Raw genomic sequence first — 20,941 nt, 5'->3', positions numbered from 1 at the left:
GACCAAGAAGAAGCTCGTGTCGCTGTCACCGACTACTGTACTACATTCTGTAGTGAGCGTGTGGAGAGTGCAATGACTAGCCTATCGACTAATTGCAGGCGTGTGGGTGATCTATCGTTGGCCAATTACTTTTCAAAAGACGCGTGCAAAGAGCCAATAACTGCATGGCAGCGAAATCGTGATAAGTCGGGCATCTACTGACTGCGCACTTCGTACTGAGACGAGACGATCACGACGATGGTAAACAGACATGGACATGTAGTTAAAGTGCTGCAAGCTGCAGTGCAGTGGCATTAATTGGATTACAAAAACTATTTGTTGATCGTGTTCGAAAGCTGAAAAAGTGTCAACTTTACAAGAAGGAGCCGAGTTCATGTACTCGCAGTCACGCACGAGACCCTTGTTGGCTTCAATATGGAATTGGCAGCTTCACGCACTGCTCCACACCGGGGTATTCGGGCAGATCCAGATTGAACTCTTGAGCCAGCGATCTACAAACGACACAATTTTTTTGGTGGGTCTGGTAGCTCCATCATGCTAGCGAAAACAAACTTACTCGGGCACGAATCGACCTCCGACATAGTGAACCTTTTCAGGGCCAGTAAAAAACTTCGCGCAGAGTTTCGGTGCTGTCAGCGAGATCAGCATCTGTGGCTCCAAGCCGACTCCATTTTCGTTCCCTTAAAAAAACACACACACATTGAAAACTGAGATCATGTAAAAAGTAGCAGAAGATCTGAGAAAGATTCATGTTCGAGCCGCACCCTTCTCAACGTGCCACCCCGACGGAATGTCAATGGAGACGATCGGAGTCTGGCACTTTTGGAGAGTTCCAACGACGTGATCAAATGGGGGGCGAATGCTCCCACAGAAGCTGAATCCAAAGATGCCGTCCAGGATTAAGTCGTACGCGGCATCTACAGCCGAGCTGCACATACCAACCACCACATGATCAACACTATCACTGAAAAAAAAATAAGGGCCATCTCATCTGTACGCGTCCTGAATCTGCTCAATGAATGGGATCTTTAACTGTTCACACTGCGTCACCAGACCCTATCGAAAAGTAACGAATTTGATAGCTTTCGATCAACACCTCACCAAAATCAAAGCAAAATTGCCAGTCAAAACCTGGAAAAGAGGTTTCGCACTGCGCTTCGGGTATAAGATACTCAGCGTGTAGCCGAAATGCTGCAACGAACACCATCAATACACGCGAACCAACCACAATAGTCGGCACAATAAGAGAACCTACCACCAAATGACGCGCTGCTACCAACGCGTCACCTCTATTATAGGACAAAGGGAAATTAATTGTCAGTCCACGTTCTCAATATCTCCCAGTTTCTAGTCTGACCCGTTGTTACCAGGGCCTGCAACCACCAATACACGCTTGAATCTACCAGTCGTAGCTGTTGATTCCTCAGTATTGGGGAACTGCTTCCCGATTGCGGCAGCCACACTGAGTCCCGCAAGCTCCATCAGCTGATGGATGCTGAAGCCGTGTGCAGCACTCATGAGCTGCTCATCAAATTGCTGCGCCTCACGCTGCCCCAAATACTGGGTGTACATTCACCGACACAGCATCAGCAGCTTTACATGGATAAGGTGGAGACGCAGAGTACATACCTTCGTCATTTTCATCATTGCTAAATACACCAAAGGGTATAAACAATTACTTCGAAGTACAGTATTATTATACTTCGAAGTAACACGTTTTAATTTCGAGAGTGATGGTCTCGTCCGCACTTAAGAGTTGTCTTGTCTTTGGTGTCGGGCGTGTCGTGTAGTTAGGATGAAGGACTTGTTGTTCAGAGTGAGAATTTAAAAGTGATGAAGTCGAGGCTAGTTGTGTTTCATCGGGGAAGACCCGCAGGCAAAAACCCCTTTCAGTTCTCAGTGACTACTCCGGCTTACAAAAGTAAGCAAGGGAGGACCAATGATGGTCACGATCCTTTCTTGAGAAGCTCCTCGGAGTCCTTCTCGGATCTGTCCTTCTCCCTCATAGTCACAACCACTCACATCTTGCGCTCCTCCTATTCATTAGTATCTAACTGGAATGAGACTGACATCAACTAACTAATCTGTTACTACTGCTTTGTGCTCCAGCTATTGATGTCTCGTACTCCCACTCCATACCAGATCCGATACTATCCCTTCACTAGCACAACAATACCGTCCGGAATAGCTGCGATCATGCTTGTCAGGCTTCTTCCATTTCGACGTCTTTCAAGACTGCGTGCTCTCGAGCAGAGGCCACAACCTTAGCCCAAGCACTAGGTACGTCTTCCACATTGAGCCGACTTCGCTGACGCTCAAACTCTGCAGGACCTAGCGCCTTAGTAAAAATGTCAGCTAGATTTTCAGTACTCTGCACGTACACCAAATCCAATTCCTTTGCTTGAATATACTCATTGATGAAATGTGCATGCGTTGCCATATGTCTCACTCTCGATGTGTTGCCGTTGCATGCCACTACAGCGATAGCACTTTGGTTGTCGCAGTGAATCGGTACTTGTAGCTCTTGACCACTAAAACCCAGTTCCAGCACAAGTTCTCTTGCCCATACAACCATCTTAGTACACTCGCAACATGCAACCAATTCAGAACTGCATGTGTCCTACGTCACACGGCGTTGACCATTACTTTTCCACATCCACGTGTTGCCATGTAGACGTAGAAGGTATCCTGTCACAGATCTACTCGTTTCCGGACACGACTGATGGTCCGCATCACAAAATGCATCCATCACAACAGACTCAGAATTCACTCGATACACCAATCCCATATTCTTTGTAGCCAATGCGTAGCGCACTACTCGCTGTGCCGCTCGATAGTTCTCAATGCTGTAGGCACTCATATATCGGCCCAAAGCTCTCACTACATGAGCCAAATCAGGTCTTGTACAAGCAACAAGATACTGTAGTGATCCCACGATCTCTTTGTAGGGAAATGCTGGGTCGTTGATCTTGGTCAATTCCGTCTCGATCTTAGTAGGCTTTTCATGATGAAACTGTGGTGAACGAACTGATCTTGCTGATTGCAGGCCAAACTTATCTGCTAACCGCTCAATGTACGCCGTCTGGAAAAGGCAAACCATTCGTCCAGGCATGTAGTTTACTTCCATTCCAAGAAGGTGTCGCACTCGACCCAAATCTTTCAGCTTAAACCAAGCTGCAAGCTGTAAAATGACTTCTTCAATGTCATTTGGAATCCCGGCAATTATGATATCATCAACGTACACTGTAAGGAACATCACACGTCCTTGACATCGTCTCCAATACACTCCTGCATCAAACGTACACTGTACGAAACCAAGTTTCACTAAGACTTTGTGTAGTGTATCATTCCATATCTTCGACGCTTGTTTCAATCCATAAAGACCTTTGCGTAGTCTGCATACACGGTCCGCTCCATCTTCGGCTTTCCTAGGTTGATCCATGTAAAATTACTACATCAACCAGTTCACCATTTTGAAAGGCTGTCACAAAATCGACATGCTTGCACTTTAAACCCAGTAGCATAGCCATCAGCATGACCAGACGAACCGACTCAATTCAGACAACAGGAGAGTAAGTAGCGATATAATCAATTCCAAACTTCTGATAAAAACCTCGTATAGCAAGCCTTGCATTCCGTCTGCCAGCTTCTCCCTTCTCGTTTCTTTTCACCACCAAGACCCACACCGATGTTAGTATGTTTGCCCGACGTCGACCTTTCCTTTGTTTCGAACGTGGCACTAGATCCCAAGTCTCGTTCTTCATCAACGCTTCATACTCCAAATCCATTGCATGGCGCCAGCCTTCGTCATGCTCTGACGCTAGAGCTTCTTTTTGCGTTGTGGGGTTCAGAATATCATTGACGACTCCAATCAGCATGCACTGCATCAGCGTCATTGACATCACCCATATATTGGGATTATATCTATTGCTCGATCGGCGTTGCCTGCCAGATCTACGCGGAGCTGTAGCAGCATGTCCACCGTCAACTATCACACTCCCACCAGGTTGAACAGTCTGTGATTCTAAGTTCACATTTTGGCTTGGAGCATTAGTGGCACAACATGCTCCGCCATCAGCTTCAATCGTCTCAACGCACTCCCACTCACTTTCGTCACTGCTACTCATGCTTACATCGTCATCAATAGACACAGGACGTTTCTCTTCTTCGTCAGCATGAACCACTGATGGCTCAATTGCCTGTGGGTCAACATTAACCACTGATGGTTCAATTGCCTGTGGCATGTTATCTAACACTGCTACACGTTTGACAGGAAGCCGGACGTAGGGAATTTCAAGAGGTGCAGCAGTGTTTTTAACATAGTATCGCTGACCAAGTAGCGTTTCCACATAATCTCCTCCCACAGCTACATCCTCATGAAATTGAACCGATCTGCGCTGGAGAATTTCTCCTGTCTGGAGGTCCAAAAGTCGATATCCTAATGTTGAATCGGCCAAACCAAGAAAATTTGCAGGTTTGGCTCGCATTTCCAACTTGTTCTCCTTTGGCAAATGATGATATGCTACACATCCACATACCTTCAAGTCTTTCATATCTGGTTTACGGCTCCACAACTTCTCGTACGGTGTCATATTCGTCAGGGCTTTAGTCACGCTTCTGTTGTCCACGTGCACCACATAGTGCAATATTTCACCCCATAAACACGCTGGTAAATTCGCTGCTTCCCTTATCGCTCGAACTTTGCTGAGAAGTTTACCGTTGAGCTTTTTCACCAAACAGTTCTCCTCCGGGGTGTAAGCATTTGTCGTCAACAGTTTTATTCCTTGTTCGCGAAAGAAGGTAGTCAACGCTCGATTTAAAAATTCACCTCCTTGGTCACACGAGAACATCTTAACTTTGAAGTCTTTCTCAACTTGACGAATCAAATTCATAACATTTTCTGCGGCCTCACTCTTCTTCTGAAGCAGGAAGACCCATTTGAAACGAGAAGCCTCATCCTGCACCAATTGAAAATACTTTGCTCCTCCAGGTGTTGTAATATCGACATAGCAGACGTCGGACATCAAACGTGCACCACACTCTGTCGACCGTTTTCCTTGTTGGCGCTTGAAAGACATTCTTTTCATCTTTGCAGCATCGCATGCAATGCATTTGAGTGGCGTCCTTTTGAAATCATTCAGACTCAGTCCTTCCATACCTTCGGTAAGTTTATCCACTACCATCTTCTTCATTGCAGCTTTGTTGAGATGTGCCAGTTTCAAATGCCATTTCATGACGGCACTGTTTTCCAACGTTTTACCATGTCGAACAGCCATCATTGCTACTGATACTATAGTGCTCGCCTTCATCCAGTAGAATCCATCATCTTTCTTCTTGAATTCAAGATGAATTCCGTCCTTGTCAAAGTATTTGCATCGTAGTCGCTCGTTGTCTGTGTCAGAATATGATGGTCTCCATCCTGATTGCTCTAACAGACGCTGACTAATTAAATTAGTCACTCCTTCAGGTACATAACGAACTTCAGGCAATTCCACTTCTTTCCCATTAAGTATTACCAGTTTATTTGGCCCAGAAAGCTCATTAGTTTTCAGTCCACCTTGCCAATCGAGTGTTAATAAAGGATCCTTGACCAATTTACTGAATGAAGCTCCGTTGACACATACATGTGCACCTGCACCACTATCCAGCATCCAATCATGTACTGGGTCTACTTCGAAACCAACTTTGTCCGAAGGCCGCGCCATACGTATAGCCACTGGCGGATTGTCAGTATCGCCAAGTTCTCCAGACCAAATTATTCTCATTGACGTTACTTCTCTGCCTTCATGATCGACAGTGTCGTCGGAGCTGGAACCATTCTTCTTCTGCAGCGCCTTCCGGCCATAACAATCTGCTCGCAGATGACCTTTCTTCCTACAAAAGAAGCACTTCCGATTTTCTTGTGTCACTTTCTTGCCACTGCCACCTTTCTTGCTAAATCGCTTCTTCGTGTTTTGTATGGCGGGTCGCTGGGACATCACCTTTGTTACTGGCACAGTCTCCACTTGATTATTTGCATTAGCAGCGCATGCCCTGTCCGTCTCAGCTTCTCCAAGCAAAACATTTACAAATGTAGCCAAGTCTGGGGCAACACCACCATTGTTGTTTCGATTAAACATTTGAACTACATTTCGATGTGAATCAACTACCCCTTGAAGAGCGATATTAACCATTTCGTTGTCGGTAACTTCAGCATTCATGTTGGCTAATTGACGTCTCAAATCGTCGAGTCGCTCGAGATATTTTTCCATGTCATCACCAGGAGTGAATTTCGCAGCATACAAATCTCGCCGAAGGCGAATTTCACTTGCGTATGCACGCTTTGTTTTAGCCTGCTCAAAAGATGTCCACATTTCTCGAGCAGTTGCCATTCTGCACACCTTCTTCGAATCTTTCGGAAGCATGCCAAATAATAAGGCACAACGCGCAAATTGGTTCCTCTCTATCCATTGAGGGTCATTTGGATCGTCTACTGCGTTGCCACTTATAACTTGCCAACATCCGTGCTGAGCAAGATATCCCTCGATTTGGGCATGATAGAGGTCGAAACCTCCAGCTTTCGTGTACTTCGGTAACTTCGAGCCACACACGCGCCTCGTTCTGGCTCCACCGTTAGCTCCTTGTTGTTGCGCGTTCTGTTGCTGTTGATTCTGCTGTTGACCAACTGCTGGTTGTTGCTGGCCACCTGAGCTCGTCGACATGCTGGATGTGCCCGGTGTTGGTGTTGAACAACTTCTTTGTCCTTACCACAAGCACAAAGCCTCGCCACAATTGCACCAAAATACTTAATACCACGCTTTGGGCTCAGAACCTACGAGAGTGATGATCTCGTCCGCACTTAAGAGTTGTCTTGTCTTGTCTTTGGTGTCGGGCGTGTCGTGTAGTTAGGATGAAGGACTTGTTGTTCAGAGTGAGAATTTAAAAGTGATGGAGTCGAGGCTAGTTGTGTTTCATCGGGGAAGGCCCGCAGGCAAAACCCCCTTTCAGTTCTCAGTGACTACTCCGGCTTACAACAGTAAGCAAGGGAGGCCAAATGATGGTCACGATCCTTTCTTGAGAAGCTCCTCGGAGTCCTTCTCGGATCTGTCCTTCTCCCTCATAGTCACAACCACTCACATCTTGCGCTCCTCCTATTCATTAGTATCTATCTGGAATGAGACTGACATCAACTAACTAATCTGTTACTACTGCTTTGTGCTCCAGCTATTGATGTCTCGTATGCACTCATGAGCTGCTCATCAAATTGCTGCGCCTCACGCTGCCCCAAATAATGGGTGTACAGTTACCGACACAGCATCATCAGCTTTACATGGATAAGGTGGAGACGCAGAGTACATACCTTCGTCATTTTCATCATTGCTAAATACACCAAAGGGTATAAACAATTATTATTATAAACGTTTTAATACTACCAATTCAATTTTAATCCATCGAGCGTTTTGGGGGAAATCCTTTTTCAGCGTCGTATTCTAAAAAAATCGTTTTCGGGGCCTTTTTTCGGAGGCCGTATTATTGGAGTTTAGTAGCGCAGCTCACCGTGTTTTGTAAAATCCAAACTGTTCCATGTAAACAGGTTCTGTTCACAAAAGCTTTTGTGACTAACCCATGTAAAGCGGGGATTTTAATGATCAGGTGCACGTGGATACAGAGCTCAACTAGATTTTTACAAAACACGGTGATTTCCGTAATCAAATTAAACAAACGGCTCCCAAAAATGAATTATTTAAAATTACGACCCCAATAGGATTTCTCCAATTTGTTTAGAGCAATAAGGACATTTTAGAGCACATTTTAGGTCCGTTGTAACAGTGTTTTTTCAATCCACTCGCTGGCGATTAGCATCACTCGCTGGTAGCGAAGAGAAGATGATAGCGACCAGACAGCAAAGAAGCGCAATCGGCCCGGTCCACAAACCATCAAGAACCCTCCTGCACACTGCTCTGATTTCATTTGCGACGTCCATTTTTTGTAAGCTAGCCAATAATAAACCCATTTGTACGTTAGACGAGAGAGTGGTGGATTGCATTCACGTCGACATCACATACACGATTATCATTGTATGCAACGCGTGGTTGTGTCTTGGATCTTTCTGCTGTTGCTACCCAAGCAGAAGCGAGAGACTCAAGAACTCTTGCGGACTGGCGGATACAACAAGTTGCTGGGTGGACTCACGATATTTTACCTGTCCTTCTCGCTTGTGTGGGCTGTAATGGTCAACGTCATGGCCATCTTCGATAGCACATCGTGTCTTGTGATTACTGGTGGTGCTACCAATAGTTGCCCATTAACAAAGCGGCAACTATGTTGCTAGTGCATAAATTCATTCGATTTAGTTCGCGTACAACATGAAACAATATACAAACATGCAAATTCTTTGGATCTATTCGTGCTGGAACTTGGCCACTGCTTGAGACACAGCGAAATCGCCCGAGTGACTAATTGACACGCTGAGCTTCCACAAGCCCAAGCGGTTGAACACCTGCAGCGGGTAACCAGATAGCAACACAGACGGCGCGCCAGATGCCGTCATGCAGATCTCGATCTCACAGAGTGGAGCGCCAGCACCCTTCCACAGGTTCGGCTCAGTCGGTGCCGAGCTGGAAATGGCCTTAATCACAGCCTCCTTGGCAGCCCAGCGACCGGCGAAGCTCGCGGCCGGGTGAGACGCGCTGTAGCAGTACGCCATCTCCTGGTCCGTAAAGTTGCGGCGGATGAAGTCCTCACGGCCGTTCAAGTTCTCGAACGTGGCCACGGGCTCCACATCCACGCCCATGCCCATGTTCTTGGACGCCAGGCCCAGGTCCGTCGCCGCTTGGTTGATGGCAGTCAACAGCGTCGAGGATGAGTCAGCCTCGTGCGCGTCCGAGGTCCTTTTTGTCGACGACGCCGCTTCCACAGCAGCCTTTGCCTTCTTCGCGCACTTCTCAGCACGCGGGCGGTGATTTTCCTCCGCAGTCAGGGAGTCCGCGCCGCCAAATTGCCACGTCTTGGACGTCACGTCGTACTTGGCACGAGCCGTAGGATCCAGATACACGTTGCTTTCCTGCGCGGACGAGTACGGCGCCTCGTTCTTCACCTGAATGTGCGAATGCTTGCCGGTGATCACGCTCTGTGTGTGCGTGTTCATCTTGATCAGACGCTGTTCGCGGTGAGCCGAGTAGTGCTGGAGCTCGTCAGCTGGCAGCGTAGACAGCAGGTAGTCCGGGTGCACCAACAGCACTTCACCACTGGCCTGACCGAAGCCAAAACTCTTCATCATCACGGCCTTGACGCCCATGGTCTGGAAGCTACGGTTCGGGTACACGAGCTGGTCATACTTGCGCAGGGTCTCGCATGTGTTGTCCAGCTGACGGTTGCCTGGGATCAAGCCCGAGTTGAGCACCTGCAGCAATCCGTTGAGCATCCAAGCACCTGCCGCTCCCTTGGGGTGGCCCGTCAGGTTCTTCTGGCAGATGACAGGCAGCGGGTTCCCTGGAGAGCGACCCAGGTGAGCCATCTGCTTGTGCGTCACCTCGCTCTCGTTCTTGTCGTTAGCCTTGGTGCCCGTACCGTGGAAGCTGGCAACACCCACGTCATCGATGTCGAGGTTCCACACGCTCAACGCACCGCGAAGAGGAGCAATATTCGCTTCACCACAGTAGAAATCGTTGCCCCAAGTTGCCTGCGCCGCTTGTACCTTGCGCAACTTCCTCCTCTCAACGAAAGCTAGACGGGATTCGTCACCGTTGCTTAGATCCTCCTCACGAGCACACCACTTCTCAATACTCTCAAGTTCATCGTCAAACTGGCGGCGACGGTACTCCACGTCTAGCAAAGGCGACGGCTTCGTGTTATCCGATGACTCACGCGCCGTCGTCAAGATACCCTGGCCAGGTGCTGGGACGGATCGGCCGTTCTTGTCTGTTGCAGTGCTGGTCAGCGCGACGATACCATAGATCGGCAGACCCATTTCCAGAGCAAGCTGAGCGTCCATCAGCAGCTGCATACCCGCACCATGACTCTCCATGAAGCCACCACGCGTAGTCGAGCACGGACGGCACATTTCCTTGGGTTCACGGCCCATGCCAGTTTCCTTGACAGAGTCACTAGTAGCTTTCATCTGAGCGAACTCAAAAGCACCCTCCTCACCGAAGTCATCGTAGCCACCAACAATGCAGATACGAGCCTTGCCACTCTTGATCGTCTCTGCGCCGATGTCGACGGACTCAGCAGCCGTCGCACAAGCACCAACGGGAGTCTTGATCGGGCCGGAAGAGCTCAGCAGTAACATGTTTACCCAAGCAGGAGGCGTATTGATGAAGGTCTCCTGCAGCGCGTCACTCGGAGCAGGCTTGCCCAGTAGTCGGTTCTTGTACATCTGTGTCAGCGAACGCAAACCACCCATACCACCGCCGGACGTGTTGCCGACCTCCGACACGTGCACGTACTGGTAGAACTCGTACGGGTCGGTCACGCCAGCTGCGACGAACGTATCCATTGTAGCCGCCAACGCGTATAGTGTGGTAGGATCCACCGACTCCGCCAGATCCTTCGATAGACCCAGACGCTCAGCACTCCAGCCGGTCGGGATCTGACCAGCCACAAAGCGGTCGAAGTTGAGAGCACGAGGAATGTTCAGGACAGAGCCCTTGCGCAGACGGATCATCCACGCACCCGACGCGTTCTGGAAAATGTCCACGTTCTCCTTGCCCAGCTCCTCGCGGAACTGCAGAGCTTCCTCACGGTCAGCCACCTCAATGGGCGACATCTTCTTGTCGATGGCCACCTGGTGCAGCACCATCTTGTTCTTTGGGTCGTAGCCGTCAAACAGCTCGGGCTCCACGATACGGATACCCGAGTGCTTCAGGATGTCCTCCTCGTACCGAGGCTTCACCTCGTGTTCCGGCACGATCTCCTTCGTCTTTGCGTCCACCCAGTTGCCCTTGTCGAACACGACGCGGCCGGTCAGCCACGCCAGCTCGATGCAACCTTCCAGCGAGAACTCGCCGTACGACTCCATCTCCCAACGCGTGCGCGCGTTACCCCACGGACTTACTTCACCGAAACCCGTGACGACCACAACCTGACGCAGGTCCAGCATGCCACGCAGCAGCGCCTGCTTCTTCGAGGCAGACAGATCAGCCACACCCGACAGCTTCGGGAACGAGTTGCAGTAGTAGCTCGACATGTTGGCGCGAGGAGCAAACGTCTTCGAGCTGGGAGTGGCCACCTGCTTCTTCGAAGGCAGAGCCAGCAGCTTCTTGTCGCTCTCCAGTGCAGCATGGATAGAAGCCTGCAGCTTCGACTTCTTCACGATATCGGCACGAATAGAGTCCACCTGGTCCTTTAAGTCGCTCACTTGTGCCATCCCACCGGTTAGGTCTGCGATAATCGGCGTCTGCGCTGCTTGCCTCACAACTTTTGGGTGCATCAAAGCGCTTAGGTTGAAACCCATTTCTGTCGTACTGAACGTGCGCATTCCCATCTTCTCGACACCGGCAGCAACCACGTTGTTGCCCGACATGAGGCCCGTGCCACGCGTCCAGCCGATAATGGCGCCGACGATCGAAAGCTGATCATCCCAGCCCTCCGAGTACCACTTGTTCATGAGGCTCTCCACGCCCAGCTTCGACTCGGCGTACAGACCGTCTCCCCCGAAGTTGCCGTGGTTCGGCGACATGGGCAGGATCACAAGTGCAGGGCGAGTGGTGATGTCACGAGCCTTTTTGGCCGTCACAACCTCACCCAGCAAACGCATCGTGTTCGTCAGCATGATACGGAGGGCCAACTCCGAACGCGAGTCGATGTCCGTGATCGTGCGTCCGACCTCCGATAGAGCTGCAAACGGAATCACGAAGTCCAGATCCAGTTTGTGTACGTCGTAAATGTGCGCCACCAGGCTCTGCACGTCCACCTTAGACGCCTGATTGAACGGTAGTACGATGAGACGGCTACCACGACTGCCGTGCTGGTCGTAGATCTCACGGAACAGGCCGGTCGTCGTCATACTGAAGCTACTCGTAGTCACGAACACCGTGGCGCCACCTTCTAGAAGCGCCTTGACGATCTCAGCGGCAATGGAGTTCTTACCGCACCCAGTCAGCAATGCCACCTTGCCAGCGAACGAGATACCCGTCGAGGCCATCTCACGCATGCACGACAGCAGCACGCAGGTTGATTCAACGTCATACAAACGGATCGTTGGGTCCACGTCAGACGGCTTGCGAACATGCACATGCGGCAGCACAGTCTTCTTCAGCATTCTGTTCATACGGTACTGCAACGAAGGCGAGTGCACTATAGAGTGCTGATTTGACTCCAGCTGCGCGCGTCTGCGAAGAGAATCGCCCAGTGTTTCTTTCATAGTACAATCAGTCGGTACAGCATCGTCGGTATCCGTTGATTCCTCAAGTGAAGCTTCATCATCTTCACCGCTGTCGACCTCATCACTGTCAAGATCGTCGCTTGTCGTACTGCCGTTGTCGGCGGGGTTTGGTTCATATCCGACAGCCTTCTTCTCGATACTAGACACACCAAACTCTCCAGTTTTAATCAAAGAGTTGTACTCGAGCCCACGAGCCATCTCCTCAACGTAGTTGATTGAGTCCACTGCGCCGTACCGAGCAACCTCACTGTACTCGAGTTGACCGTTCTCAAGAATTTGAAGTTGAGGCTTGGTTGGTTCAAAGCGTTGCACGGTCACAGGTCTGGCAGTTTGCCACTCTTTCACGTTCATCACAAGAGCCGTGAGCGACCGTGCGATGTCAGTACGATCTTCTTTCTCAGCACGCGCTGCATAGTATTGAAGGCACCGCACAAGTTCCGGTGTAGCGCGATTGCGAAGGTGCGTGATAAGGACCTCGCTCACAGGCAGGTCCTTGGTTGCTGCCGCAGCGCGGTGGTACAGCTCCATCGCGTCCTGCATAGCCCAGTTCCAATAGCTATCATACTGACGCTCCTTTTTGGTGTCGAACTTGCTAACAACACCAGTGCTGTAAAACTCTCCATGCTCCGTCACCCACTGCGACATCGAAGACTCCATCTCTTCGCGCATGTCCATCTCCGTCTCGATCTTGCGGTGCCAGTCCAACTGGTCCTCGCCCAGGTACGAGTTGAGCACGTCGATCTGGTCCGCGATCATGGTCTTCAAGCGCTTCTCGAAGTCGCTGGGCAGCGAGCTCGACTGCATCACCTGCTGGCCCATCGCCGGACCAGCCATCATGCCTCCCAGCTTCGACAGATACGGGATATCAATGCCAGCGCGCTTAGCGTAGTCATCCACGACGCCGTCTAGCCACTTCTTCGCCGTCGCGTCATCGGTCAGACGCGCCTTCGGGTTCTGCGTGAGACCGTGAAGCAGCACACTTTCGATGCGGCTGCTCGGCAGGCAGCGTTCACTAGACAAGTACTCCTTGATGGCAGACAAACTGAAACCGCCAGGCATCTTGCTCGCCAGCATCTTAGCAATCAGAGCGCTCGTCACCTTGCCCGGCGACGCGTAGTCCGGGAACTTGCCGGCTAGCTCAGTCAGCTTCATCTCCGCTGCATCATCCGGGCCAGAGCCGAACTCCTTCTCCAAGTCGCCAACAATCTCGTTCTGCACGGCCGACTTGCCCGCAGACAGCTCCTTGATGGTTGCAGTCTCCGGAACCTCGCTGAAAGCCTTGCCAAACTTGGCTGCCAGCATGACCAGCAGAGCGTGCTTGGCCTCCACCGGCTTGTCAGTCACCGTCGGGATCGACACTGGGGCAGGGTTGAAGGACATGCTCACAGCACCGGGCGAAGCAGCCATCGTCGGACGGTCAAGCGAGATGCCAGCGAATGAAGCGTAGCCGCTCACACTCTCGTCCAGCCACTTGCGCGCGTCCGCGTCGCTCTTGAAACGAGTCTGCGGGGCCAGCAGCAGAGAGTGAGCCAGCACGCTCTCCATGCGTCCAGCACCGAGACCCTTCTCCGAGCCCAGGTACTCCTTGATACTCGACATCGTGAAGCCACCAGGCATTTTGCTCGCCACCACCTTGTTGATGAGACCATTCGTCACCTTACCAAGCGTGTTGTAGCCAGAGAACTTGGACGCCAGCTCCTTCAGCGGCACCTCACCAGCGCCCTCAGGAACACCGCCGCCGAACTCCTTTTCGAGGTCACCCAGGATCTCGTTTTGCACAGCAGACTTACCAGCACACAGCGTCTTGACGTCCGTTTCTTCCTTGATCTTAGTCAGCTCCCTGTTCAGACGCACAGCGAGAAGCACACGCAGGACGTGGAGAGCGGACACCGGAGCATCGGCAGCCGAAGGAGCAGCAGCGGCGGGAACAGGAACCGGAGCAGCTTGCACCTGGACAGGTGCAGCAACCGGTGCCGGAGCTAGGGCCTCCTCAACCTTCAGAGCAGACTCGGCAGCAACCTTCGCATCTTCAGCAGCAACCTCAGCAGCCAGACCACGGGCGTATTCGGCAGCAGAGATATAGGCCGTCTCCTCCTCGAAGTGCACAGCCTCGCGGTCACGCTGGTACCACAAAATCTCACGCGACACATCGGGGAAGTCGCCAACCTTGACAGTACGCAGCGCCATGTTCGTCAACGTCGGAGCAGGGCCGATCTCCACAAAGCGACGAACATCGCCTTTCAAAAACAGCAGCGCCTGCGTCTTGATCCACTGGACGGGCGACGCGAATTGGTACGCCAGCAGCTCCACCACAAGCAAGTGCGCGAGCTGAGCCTTCGACGCCAACTTCCACTGCATGGGGTTCAGAACCTCCTCTAGGTACGGACTCTTGGTCGCAGCGTAGACCTCCTCAAAGTATGAGCGCTTCAGCGAGAACGGAGTCGCCACCAGGTTCGGGATGTAGCGATCCACCAGAAGCGGCAGCTGGCGCTCCAGCACCTGCGGGTCGAACTTGGTACGCAGCAGCGCACGGAACGACGGCACACCACCAAGCAGCTCACGCGAGTGGAACGGCACGTCAATACCGACCAGCGGGATCGTCGCCAGGCCGCGCGCAAGCGTAAACGGACGGCCAGTCTGCTCGCACGTGTGCTTGCGGGCACGAGCTTGTGCCAACGAGTCGGCCATAACCTTCTCCACGTCCTCAGCAGCAGTTGACTTCAGCGTCTTGATGGCAGACAGCGCCAGCGACAGCGTCTCCAGGTTCACATTATCACCAGCAACAACATACTGGCACTGCTGAATGTTGAGGTTCACAACCTGCAGTAAGTTGCCCGAAGCAGCGTCAATGCCGTCCACGATTTTGTACATCATTTCCTCAGAGAAATCTGGGCTCACACGGGTGGGGTTTACAGCCACCATCCCGTAGTCGGAACGCCCTTCTGCGTCACGCTTTACCGATTTCTGCATGATCATGCCACGTAGGAACATTAGATCCATCAGGGCTTCAACTGCTAGAGCGTCGGCAAAGGAGATCAGACCGGCGTACTCGCCCAGAGAGTGTCCAGCCAAGTAAGCATCATCTGAAATCAGTTGAGCGGCTTTAATCTCCGAGAACATGGCCTTTTCGAGCAGCACGATCGCAGGCTGGCTGAACTGGGTGGCGAATAGCAAACCTTCAGATGCGAAGAAATTATAGCTCTCAGTATCTTCGTCGATCTCAGGAAAAAGTGCCGTAACGTCACCCGTGACCGAGTCGGCACGAGTCAGCTTCATGTAGTTCTCTCGAATCTCGAGGCCTTTCTTACCGCCAAAGTGCACCGTAATAGACTTAGGGTTCTTCTGCACGATTTCCAGGATCGAGAAGCCAAAAGTCTCGCGTAGGTGAGAGTCACCACGGTTCCAAATGTCACGAGCGACTGAGGACTCCTGGTAGCGGTCCATGCCCATACCCACAGCAGCAGAACCCTGACCAGTGAAGACGAACGCCATTGGCGCCTGCTTGACGACAGCACGCGCGCTTACCACGCCTTCACCGGAGCTGTTCACAACCTCAACAGACAGCACCTTCTTGCCATTGTCGAGGCCGATGTGACGAGCCTGCATGAACAGCTTGTCGCCCGGGTACACCATGCCGTCGAAGTTGACGTCGTAGTCGACCACGTTGCTGTCGAAGCCCAGACCGAAGTTCTGGATCACCAGATCGCGCACCTTGGTCGCCGTCCACAGACCGTGCATGATCGGCTTGCCCTGGGGCAGGTGGCCCAGGATCGCAGCGTACTTGGAGCGATGAATCGGGTTCAGGTCGCGAGATGCCACGGCGTACGCCAGAGCGTTCGTCGGGACGTTAATCTCCAGCGGCTTCTCCAGCATGTGAAAGCCACCGTTCGAGAACATGCCTCTGGCCTTGGCATCCTCAGGCTGCATCTGGCGCAAAAAGGCCACAACAGGACTCTCGTTCGCGTCATTGCTCTTGAACTCGACTGTGCCGAGCTCCACATTCGAGCCCGCTTCGTCACGGAACAGTGTACCCGACACCTCCACGGAGCTCAGCGAGCCGATCGACGCGTACTGCTTCTTGGTCGTAAGCTCGAACGATAGGTGGTCGCCGATGTTCACCGAGGCACCATCTACTGGCTTCAGCCACGACTTTGTCTTCAGGATCTCTACGTCCTCCTGGCGTTTGGGCACGAACGCGTCCGTCGACTTGTCGATTGAAAATGTCGACTTGAAGTCATCAAATGTGCCGCGGATCAGATACTCGCTGTGCAGCTCCACGAGAGGCTCAAGCATCTCCACCATCTGATCGTCCACCGTCTTGCGAGAAATGATAGCCACGCCGTGCACGATCTTGCCGCTGTCGATGATGCGCAGACTGCCGACGTTCGACGTGCTCACGATATCGTCGCCAGGCAGGAACGTGGCCGAAGCCTTGCGCGACGACAGCAGCTTGTACGAGTGCTTCAGATGCACCAGATCTAGCAGGTTGCCCTTCACCTCCTTTGTGAACACCGACTGGATCAGCGGACGCCACGACACGATCGTCGAGAAGTCAGCCGGAGCGCCTTCTTCGTCGTCATTCAGGCCCAGAGCAGTACGGTAGTCAACAACGTCCTTCTCCGTAATGGAGAACTCAGCAGTGAAAGGAGACATGACGCTTTCCTCGCATGCAGCCTTGCACGACTCCTCTTCCTTGTCCTCAACCGCCACCCAGAAGCGAGCGTAGAACGCCTTAACCTTATCGATGAAGCCGCTGCCTTCCGCGTGGATGGAGCAGGACAGCTCCGGGTGGTACTGGAAAGCCATCTCCAGCGCCACGACACCAGCCTTCAGGCCAGTCACGGCCGGACGCACTTCATTCACAACAACTGAGATGCTGGCATCCTTCTTGGTGATCTCGACCACAGGTCCCGAAATGTCGATCGAGTTGTCGAATACACGAATACCAGCAGCATCAACCACGTACTTCTGGCCAGCCTGGGGCACAAGAAGCTGACGGACCGGGTTCGCGAGCCACTTCTTCTCCTCTACGACGTGTGTCGACGAGATCAGCGCGTTCAGCCACTCTTTGTCGCTCACGGACGCGGCAAGAGAAGCCAGCCACTCGTCAGCAGAAGGCACAGTGCTTTCCTCCTCGGAGATTGACAGTTCTACGCGGCCTTCGCTCTCCGTGACCTCGACGTTAGCGAAGTTCACCGTCTGCTTGGCAGACGCAGCCGTGGCAGCAGCAACCGCGCCGCTTTCCTTCACAACGTTTTCAAAGCCGGTGGCAATGCCGTTTAGGATATCCGCCACGGGTTCGTCCACGACAGTGCTGTAGCGAACGGCCACGGGGCCTTGAAGGAGGAAGACACGCTGGGCGTCACGTTCCGGAACGGCGTCCAAGTCCTCAGAGTACCACAGCGAGTCCTTCTTGAACCACGTCTTGAACTCCGTGTCGATCGCAGGCACAAAGTTCACGGGCTTGCCACCAGTGCGGCACAGATCCAGGAAGAAGTCACAGTCCGGAACTGACAGCAGAGTTGACACCGTCTGGGGATACTTGGTGATAAATGCCGTCACCGTCCCTCTCGGGTTCGCCTTGAGCTCCGACTGGTCGAACAGGTCACCAGAACTTTCACGACGGAATCGCTCCTCCGTACGCGTGATGAACTTGCTCACACGAGAGAAGAAGGTGTCGTGCACCCAGCGATGGGGCTTGCCTTCCACCTCCACGTACATCAAGTCGATCATACGTGTCAACACGTCACCATACGACATCTCCTCCAGATCAGCGGGTACACTCTCGCCAGTCTCCACATTGCGTTTGCAGCCGAAGTACGGCTTCTGGTAGTCGGCATTCAGACGCGTGATGATGTCCTTCTTGTTCAGACGGAGGGCCAGCTCAACCTGGTCGCGTGGGATGGAGAAGTACTTGTCGTCAAACTCCTTCCACAGCAGAGTACAGCGGTTCGCCACGACGTGGATGGGCTCTCCCAGCTCCGACGTGACCGTGATCACGCCGCCAATCTCGCCCGTGTAGCTCGTTTCCCACTCCAGCTCCGATTCGATGCCAGGCGTGTCTACCAGCAGCTTCTTGACCTCTGGTGCAGTCGCAGCTTCCTTCGCAACCATCACGCGCGAGCCCATGAGGATACCGTCTGCCGGCATCTTGAACAGGTGGCCGCGAGCTAGACTCCATTCACCCGTAAGATACTGCTTCGAGTTCTCCCAGTTACCGAAACCAGAGCCAACAACCAGCAGCACGTTCGACACACGACGGATGGCCGCGTACGTCTCCTCCATCGGCTCGTGGAAGTCCTCGAAGCTGTGGTGGCCACCAGCACGACCGCCTGTCCACTGCAGCATCACAGTCATACTCGGCATGGCCTCAGCAATCTCCAGCACAGCGTGGATGCCGTCTACAGAACCAGGCTTTAAGCAAACCACCTTGGTACCCACATCCTCCAGCTGCGACATCATCTCAAGCGCACGCTCTTTGGTCGGAATGCCGGCACCGATAGTGATACTCTCGATAGGCACACCGCTGCGACGCATACGTAGCACCATCGGGAACTGGAAGCCCCACTGCTTCGCGTTCAGGTACAGCATGTTAATCGCAATACCGAGACCGGGTTTGATCTTTGACACGAGCTCGTTCACTGCGTCCTCGAAGATGTTGGGACGCGACAGGCCACCCGCAGCCAGTTCACCGTGGAAACCAGCATTCTGGATGGCCGCAACAAGGTCGATGCCCTCTAAACTGGTGGTCGGCGTCATACCGGCCACCATAACAGGCGGCTTGTTCAGCGCGCGCGTGAATCTGTTGACCAGCTTGCCCGATTCGGTCACTTGCGGGCCAAACTTCTCCACCCACGTAGCCTCGACGGACGTGAACGTCGGTGCAGCATCGATGAACTGCTGCAGACCGACAAGGGGAGCAGACGTCGTCGAGGAGCTCATAACCGGGTGCTTGGCAGTCGCGATGACCAATTCGATGCCCAGGCCTTCTGCAGCCTTGTCGCTCAGCTTGGCTACGCCAAGATCGGGGCCGAACTCCAGAATGTGCGTGGCGCTCGAGTGGTGCTCAGCTATCTTTGCCCACGTCGCCGTCCAGTCCACCAGCTCCAGTAGCTGCATGTTAATAAGTTCATCGACCACGTCGTCCACCGTCTGGAGGTTGGTGGCTTTCGCGTTGGTAGCATACACGGGCACCTGCAGTTGACTGCCCTTAATCACGCACTTGACTCGTTGCACGTCCTGCAACAGCTTTGGCTTGGCCTCGGTCAGCAGTGGTGTGTGGAATGGAGCCGAGAGCGGCAAGAATGACACCGAACCTGTGGGTTTCCGCTGTGAGTGAGGAATGCGGGTCTGGTTGGCGTCCGGCTTGGCGAACAGACCCTCTAGGGCCAGCTTCAACAGAGTCAGCGTTGCCGGGAAGCCCGTCACGTTCATCATGTCGGACGCGTTGATAAGCGAGAGATGTAGGTCAGGCGACTTAGTGCGGCGCTTAACGACCTCGATGGACTTGAGAACGAGCTCCTTCTTGAGCCCGCGTACGGCCAGCATAGGACCGGCATTCTCGGTGTTCTTGCCATCCTGCTTGTATTGCGTCAGTTGGTGCTGGTACGTCTCCTGCGCGCGCAGTCCCTGCCAGAACATGTAGCGTAGCACGGAGACGCCGATATCTACGAACTCTTGGGCCGTTTTAGCCGCCGAGAAGATGACGGCGCTCACTACGCCCTGACTGTGGCCCACGGCGGTGGCGGAGTTCTTGACCACGGTCTCGTGGGTCAGTCCCGTAGTTTCGAGGAAGTTAAGATAGTTGGCGCACTGCGTCAACGCCAGCAGCGGCATACTAAAGAAGACGTGGCTCATCGTCAAGCCCGAAGGTGTGTCTCCAACCTGCAACCAGCTATGCAGGTCAATGACCGCTTCGAAGGCGACGGAGGCCTTTGCCTCATCCGAGCTGGACTCCTTTAGTAGCGCTTGGCCAGCGGCGTCGATAAATGTGCGCGTGATGCTTGTCTTGGATACAGTGTAAAGTTTCTGGAGCTCCTTCCAGTATAGAATTCCTTGCCCTCCGAACTCGGGGATGAATATAAGCTTGCCGGCATTTACTGCCGTCGTAGTGGTGGTGACTGAGCGTTGGCTTTTACTTGTAGTGGAAGCGCTCGACATTATGGACAAGGGTTGGATGTGGAAGGAGTAGATCCGTCGATGCAGTGCCGGCAGCAGATTGGATTGTGGTGTCTTGGGCTTCAACGGCTGCGCTTGACATATTTAGTCACTTACGGCGGCTCATACGACAAGATATCGCTGCGCCGTGTGATGGGCCTCAGAGAGGATCTTCAGTGCGTGCTGCTGGCCAGCGAAAACGCCGCATTGTCGGTTGTAAAAAAACCTTCTGAGTGCGGGACCCATGAAAATGCTTGGCGTGGTAATGTTGGCCCGGGAATTCTGCCACAAATTTATTTGGTTTCAGCACGAAATTTTCAGGCCGAAAATATTACACTTCTCGGAGAGATTTTATTTTTACGACAAACGGCCTACCGGTAGTTTTTTTAAGAAACTCGACTTCGACCGCCAAGGGGCCGA

At 52.7% G+C, this 20,941-nt stretch overlaps 2 protein-coding genes across 2 annotated transcripts; both read right to left on the bottom strand.

The window, feature by feature from the left end:
- Positions 1-552: 552 nt before the first annotated feature.
- On the bottom strand, positions 553-1,518 carry PITG_10923 (apolipoprotein A-I-binding protein, putative; the record flags this gene model as incomplete). Its single annotated transcript, XM_002901679.1, has 7 exons — positions 553-680; positions 765-928; positions 998-1,056; positions 1,132-1,191; positions 1,256-1,289; positions 1,358-1,392; positions 1,462-1,518. The coding sequence occupies 7 exons, from the start codon at positions 1,516-1,518 to the stop codon at positions 553-555; spliced, it is 537 nt and encodes a 178-aa protein (XP_002901725.1).
- A 6,843-nt stretch (positions 1,519-8,361) lies between these two features.
- On the bottom strand, positions 8,362-20,524 carry PITG_10922 (fatty acid synthase subunit alpha, putative; the record flags this gene model as incomplete). The annotated part of the gene is made up of 1 exon (XM_002901678.1): positions 8,362-20,524. The coding sequence occupies one exon, from the start codon at positions 20,522-20,524 to the stop codon at positions 8,381-8,383; it is 12,144 nt and encodes a 4,047-aa protein (XP_002901724.1).
- Between the last annotated feature and the right edge of the window lie 417 nt (positions 20,525-20,941).

Source organism: Phytophthora infestans, genomic scaffold (genome assembly GCF_000142945.1).
Source record: "Phytophthora infestans T30-4 supercont1.19 genomic scaffold, whole genome shotgun sequence".
NCBI lineage: Eukaryota > Oomycota > Peronosporomycetes > Peronosporales > Peronosporaceae > Phytophthora > Phytophthora infestans.
The sequence above is the reverse complement of the archived record's forward strand: the minus strand, read 5'-3'. Positions and strand labels throughout refer to the sequence as shown.